This window comes from Centruroides sculpturatus, unplaced genomic scaffold (assembly GCF_000671375.1).
Source record: "Centruroides sculpturatus isolate CEXI.00-Female unplaced genomic scaffold, Cexi_2.0 scaffold44, whole genome shotgun sequence".
Classification (NCBI taxonomy): Eukaryota; Metazoa; Arthropoda; class Arachnida; order Scorpiones; family Buthidae; genus Centruroides; species Centruroides sculpturatus.
In genome coordinates this window covers 1,382,271-1,386,758 of record NW_019384307.1, presented here as the reverse complement: position 1 = coordinate 1,386,758, position 4,488 = coordinate 1,382,271, and the positions used below count along the sequence as shown (strand labels likewise).

Below are 4,488 nucleotides of genomic sequence, written 5' to 3'. Positions count from 1 at the left end.
ATCCCGTTAACAAAGCGAAGAATGTCGGGAAGGTCTGCCGGAGGTGGTTCTAAATTATCCAGTCTAAATTATCTAATCGAGTCGACTTCATTTTATTTACCATCGTTTAATTTGGACGGATTTCTTACCGTCTTCGCCGACCGCAGAAGGAGGGATCTTTTTTCAAATAATTACAGAGGTGTAAAATGTAACATCTTTAATACTCGCAAGATACACTGATGTTTTAGATTAAACGATAATACAAGGCAATAGTAAAATGAACTTTTAGACGACGATAATTTCATTAATTATCTTCTAGTATATTCCGTAAATGACTTCCTTGGCGTAAGTGTGACGTTTATCTTTCCATTCTTCCTTTCCTTCTACTTTCGAAAAGCATTTCTAAAAGAACAAAAGACGTAAAGTGCATTAATTAATTAAGATATAAATATCTATTTTCGTTAACGGGCTGGGACGCGTTAACTATATTTATTTCTTTGGTTTCACTTATATTCTTATCGTTTGTTAGACATTTGTAACAAAAAATAAATCTTCTGCTGTTAATTGGGTTGAAAAACAAACGTTTTCAGCCCAATTAACAGGCCATCTTTTATAATATTTAAAACTGTTATATTGCTACATATTGTGAATGAAAGTTTTGTACATAATATTCTTGTATAAAATATCTGTTTAATTTAATAAATAGATAATGGTAATTAGATATAGGTAATGATAGAAATAGATGCTATTTAATTTTATAAGGCAAACTTATACGTAGAAAATATATTGTAGGCTGTACGTAATACTATGAGGATATTGTACAAAGTCGCTATACCGGAACTTACAATATAAGCCTTATATACTTTTTAAAACTTTTATTACGAAAAACGAATTAATTATAGTGCGAGAGACCATATTTTACAGTATACTTACTAATATTTTATCGAAGGTTGTGGGTTGGTATCGGTTCAAAGCAAACATGGCTCCGCGGAAGCATTTTATGTATTTTTCATATTCCTGAAATAATAATCCGGTTAGTAACTTATCACAAAACCAATTATTTTAATCATATTAATAATACGCGCAACTTACTTTCTGGTCGTATTTCAAATTGCAAACGTAATTATCGACTTCGTCTAAACTCTGGAAAAACTTTACTTGCTGAACGCAATTTCTGTAGAATTCTCTAACCTGAACAAGTAAATGAATAGATTATTATTATTAGCAATAGCAAGGATAAATATAATACATTAATAAAGCACTTACGAGTTCCATTCCATTGACTAACCCGCAAGAGATCATCTCGGAACGATCTTTCAAAGCTATATATAATGAAAAATTATAATGTGATCAGTCTATTATCCGGGCATATTTAATCTCAAACGGAAATTTATGATAATCTTTACAAATATATTACCACAATATCGAGCACTGAAAATGTCGACCGTATTGGGAGGATAAATGTTTTCTTCCCTCCAATTTTCTGAACAAACAATGGAAGAAAAGATTGAAGTTAAGGCCAGAAACCAAAATAAAATCATGTTTTCTGCACAGGTTTACAGATCTTCTACGACGTTTGCCGTTTACGCGCGGGGTTTATTTATACATCGATGGATAAGTACGTCAGAAGTAAACTTTACAAAAAATTATAATGTTTACTCCTCCCATTACAAGGAAATTTATACTTAAATCTTTTAATTTAAATAATTAAGATGTTATTGATCCGTCGTTACCGTTTGTCACGTTTATGTTTCTCTGATTGGAAATTTTAATTAAGGTCACTTTAAAATTCCTAACAGCAACATAAAAACTGCGTATGAAGAATTTAAAACTAGGCTAAGTTACTAACAGTACACAAAGAGAATACAAATTAAAATTTCAAAAATCAAGAATAAACAGAATATTAAATTACGATCCTTAAAATATTTTATTTTATTTATTTTACTGCAAAGTTTAATTTTAAAAAAGTAATGTATTTAATAAATATGATATTTAATATGATGTTAAATAAATAAATTATACATTTACATTTAGAAATAAAATAATTCTTATTTACTTGTTTAGTTCGACCGATATAATTTCAAAGAATGAGCCGATAATAAAAATAAAAAACAAAAATATGACTTAAATTGGACTATAAAATAGCTTCATTAACGACTACTATTTATGGTATATATTTCAGACATGATTTATACATGTTGTGTAGAGTATTTGCCAATATAGCATTTTATTTCCACAGTACTGTCTATAATCTTCTCGCGGTTAAGCCAAACGTAATACAGGAAATCCTGGTTAATTCGAACTGGCATAGTTCGAAATTCCGTTAGTTCGTAACCGAAGATACAGAGATTTACACGTTAAGGAATTCAGTTAGTTCGAAATTCGAAGTGAAAATTGTGTCCGAATTGATGCGAATATGTTAACTGGTTCGTTTAGGTCGAAGTGCCTCCATACGGTAAGAGAACAATAGACCGAGAACAATTTTAATCTAGTCGACATGGCTTAGCTTTTACGTAACACATTTTCGAATGTCAACTTACCCGTAAAATACCCTGTTTTCTCTTATCTAGTACTCTTTGAGCTACTTTAAAAATAATTTGGGCTACATTTCCAGGAATTTTGCTTTACTTTTTATAAAACTATCTGGAAACCTGTGAGGTTCTAAGCGGACACGCGCTGTATACCTGCTGTTCATTTATATAATTATTAATTAACGAAAATAACTTTCTGTATACGTAGACGTATTCGTTTGCTTAATAAATTACATCAGTTACGTGGTATTTGGCATATTGTACAGAAATATGTAAATTTCGGATAATCGAAACTCGATTATTCGAAGTGGCGATTGTTTCGTCGATCAATTTCGAACTAACGAGGATTTACTGTATAACTAATTAAAATCCATTGTAATTCTTAAAAGTGATTTTGCCAATTACGGTTTAAACTAGACAACAAATATCTGTGGAGAAAGAAGTACTCGGTTAGAAATCTAAAGAATAAGTTAATCTATTGCACGAGTTATTTTAACAAAGCAAATAGCTAACGGCCAGCTGAAATATTTTTACTCTGCAGTTCTGTTACTAGGACCAAGTATAAACAAAATAAAGTGGGACGAAATGGAATATAGACGAAAATACATATTAGCTGATTCAGCAAACGTTATCTATAAGATTTGAATACATCCGCCTCTAAATCGAAACCGATGTCGGCCTTCCAGTTTCTTCGTTCGGCTACAAAGTAAATTGTTATAACTAAATTAGCCCAGTTAATTTATCCGACAGTTTACACATGTGCTACGCTTTCGGCCGATTCTGTAGATGAAATTGTGCAACCGTCTATTAAAAGCTCATATACTCCTAGATATTAAATAGTTAAGCTATAAAAGAAATTTGAGAAACGTTAGAGAGGTCAATAAAGGTAAAAGTTACGTAAACAAGGTTCTTTGATATCATTTTTTAAATGTATTTTTAACTAAATTTAAAAGAAAAATTGTACATTCTTTGGAAGAAACTAGGTTCTTGCGGCGTTGCGTTATACTTTTACTCAGAATAAAAAAACAGAACGACTTTTAAAGTTTAATTAGTTCTGCAGAGTTTTCGATAATATATGGGATAATTATTTTATTTTATCAACAAATTAATCTTTACTTAATATTAAACGAAACGCAACGAAGTATAATTTTTTCTGCAAAATATTAAACGAAAATAAGAGTTAATTCCCCGTCGTCACATCACCCTCATCGATGGTAAATTAAGAAAGTATAAGCGATTTACAGAAATTCTGACAAAGAAAAATACTGCGGCGGAAGAATAGAGGTTTAATAAACTGTTGAACAGAAATTCAGAATATTTTTACCACTAAGGTAGTCACTAGTTGCAGAGTTCGGTGGAAGGTTAAAACAAAAATTAGCTGCCAGCCGCGCATTAATCATCAGTCCGTTTGTTTCTTATCGATTATCAAAGTCAGAAAGTAGATTATCCGATAAGATTCTAGGTTAATTGGAATAATGCACTTTACGGGATAATTAATGGAAAGGTAAAATTATTAAAAACTAACGTCATATTTTATATAACGAATTATTTGATGCGGAATCTAATATTTTTCTAACCGGGAAGTAGACTTAATAAATTTTAGATATTTTTAAAACCTGCCGACTTCTTCCGGTGTAAATATTTAAAAATCGCAGAAAATACACATTGGCTACTTTTCGTATAGTAAAAACATAATAAAAATACAAAAAGAAGGATTCGATAACAAAATACACCTTCGCAGATGTTATTTTTATGTTAATGTTTTCGTTTGAGGTCACAATCAACTTTTCTAAAATTCATACTTAATACAGTGCGTCCCAAAAGTATTGATAATCAACTTTTCAGAATTGTTAGGAATTTAAGTGAAATGTAAACGATTTCATTTGTATATACAAATTACTTTACACTGATTTTTGATAATTTTAAAATTAATAATTTCACAACAAAAATATATTTTTGGCTGTCCCAAAAGTATCGA

General features: G+C 30.3%; 1 protein-coding gene across 1 annotated transcript; it reads right to left on the bottom strand.

Moving 5' to 3' along the window:
- Positions 1-294: 294 nt before the first annotated feature.
- LOC111619888 lies at positions 295-1,520 on the bottom strand. The gene is made up of 5 exons (XM_023361716.1): positions 1,397-1,520; positions 1,246-1,301; positions 1,072-1,170; positions 913-996; positions 295-381 (listed from the first exon to the last, which is right to left on the bottom strand). The coding sequence occupies exons 1-5, from the start codon at positions 1,518-1,520 to the stop codon at positions 295-297; spliced, it is 450 nt and encodes a 149-aa protein (XP_023217484.1).
- Positions 1,521-4,488: the final 2,968 nt, after the last annotated feature.

Coding starts and splice junctions, on each gene's coding strand:
- LOC111619888 (XM_023361716.1), bottom strand. CDS start 1,520: ATGATTTTATTTTGGTTTCTGGCCTTAACTTCAATCTTTTCTTCCATT. Junction 1,302..1,396: donor TTTCAGTGCTCGATATTGTG/GTAATATATTTG, acceptor CATTATATATAG/CTTTGAAAGATCGTTCCGAG. Junction 1,171..1,245: donor TAGTCAATGGAATGGAACTC/GTAAGTGCTTTA, acceptor TTACTTGTTCAG/GTTAGAGAATTCTACAGAAA.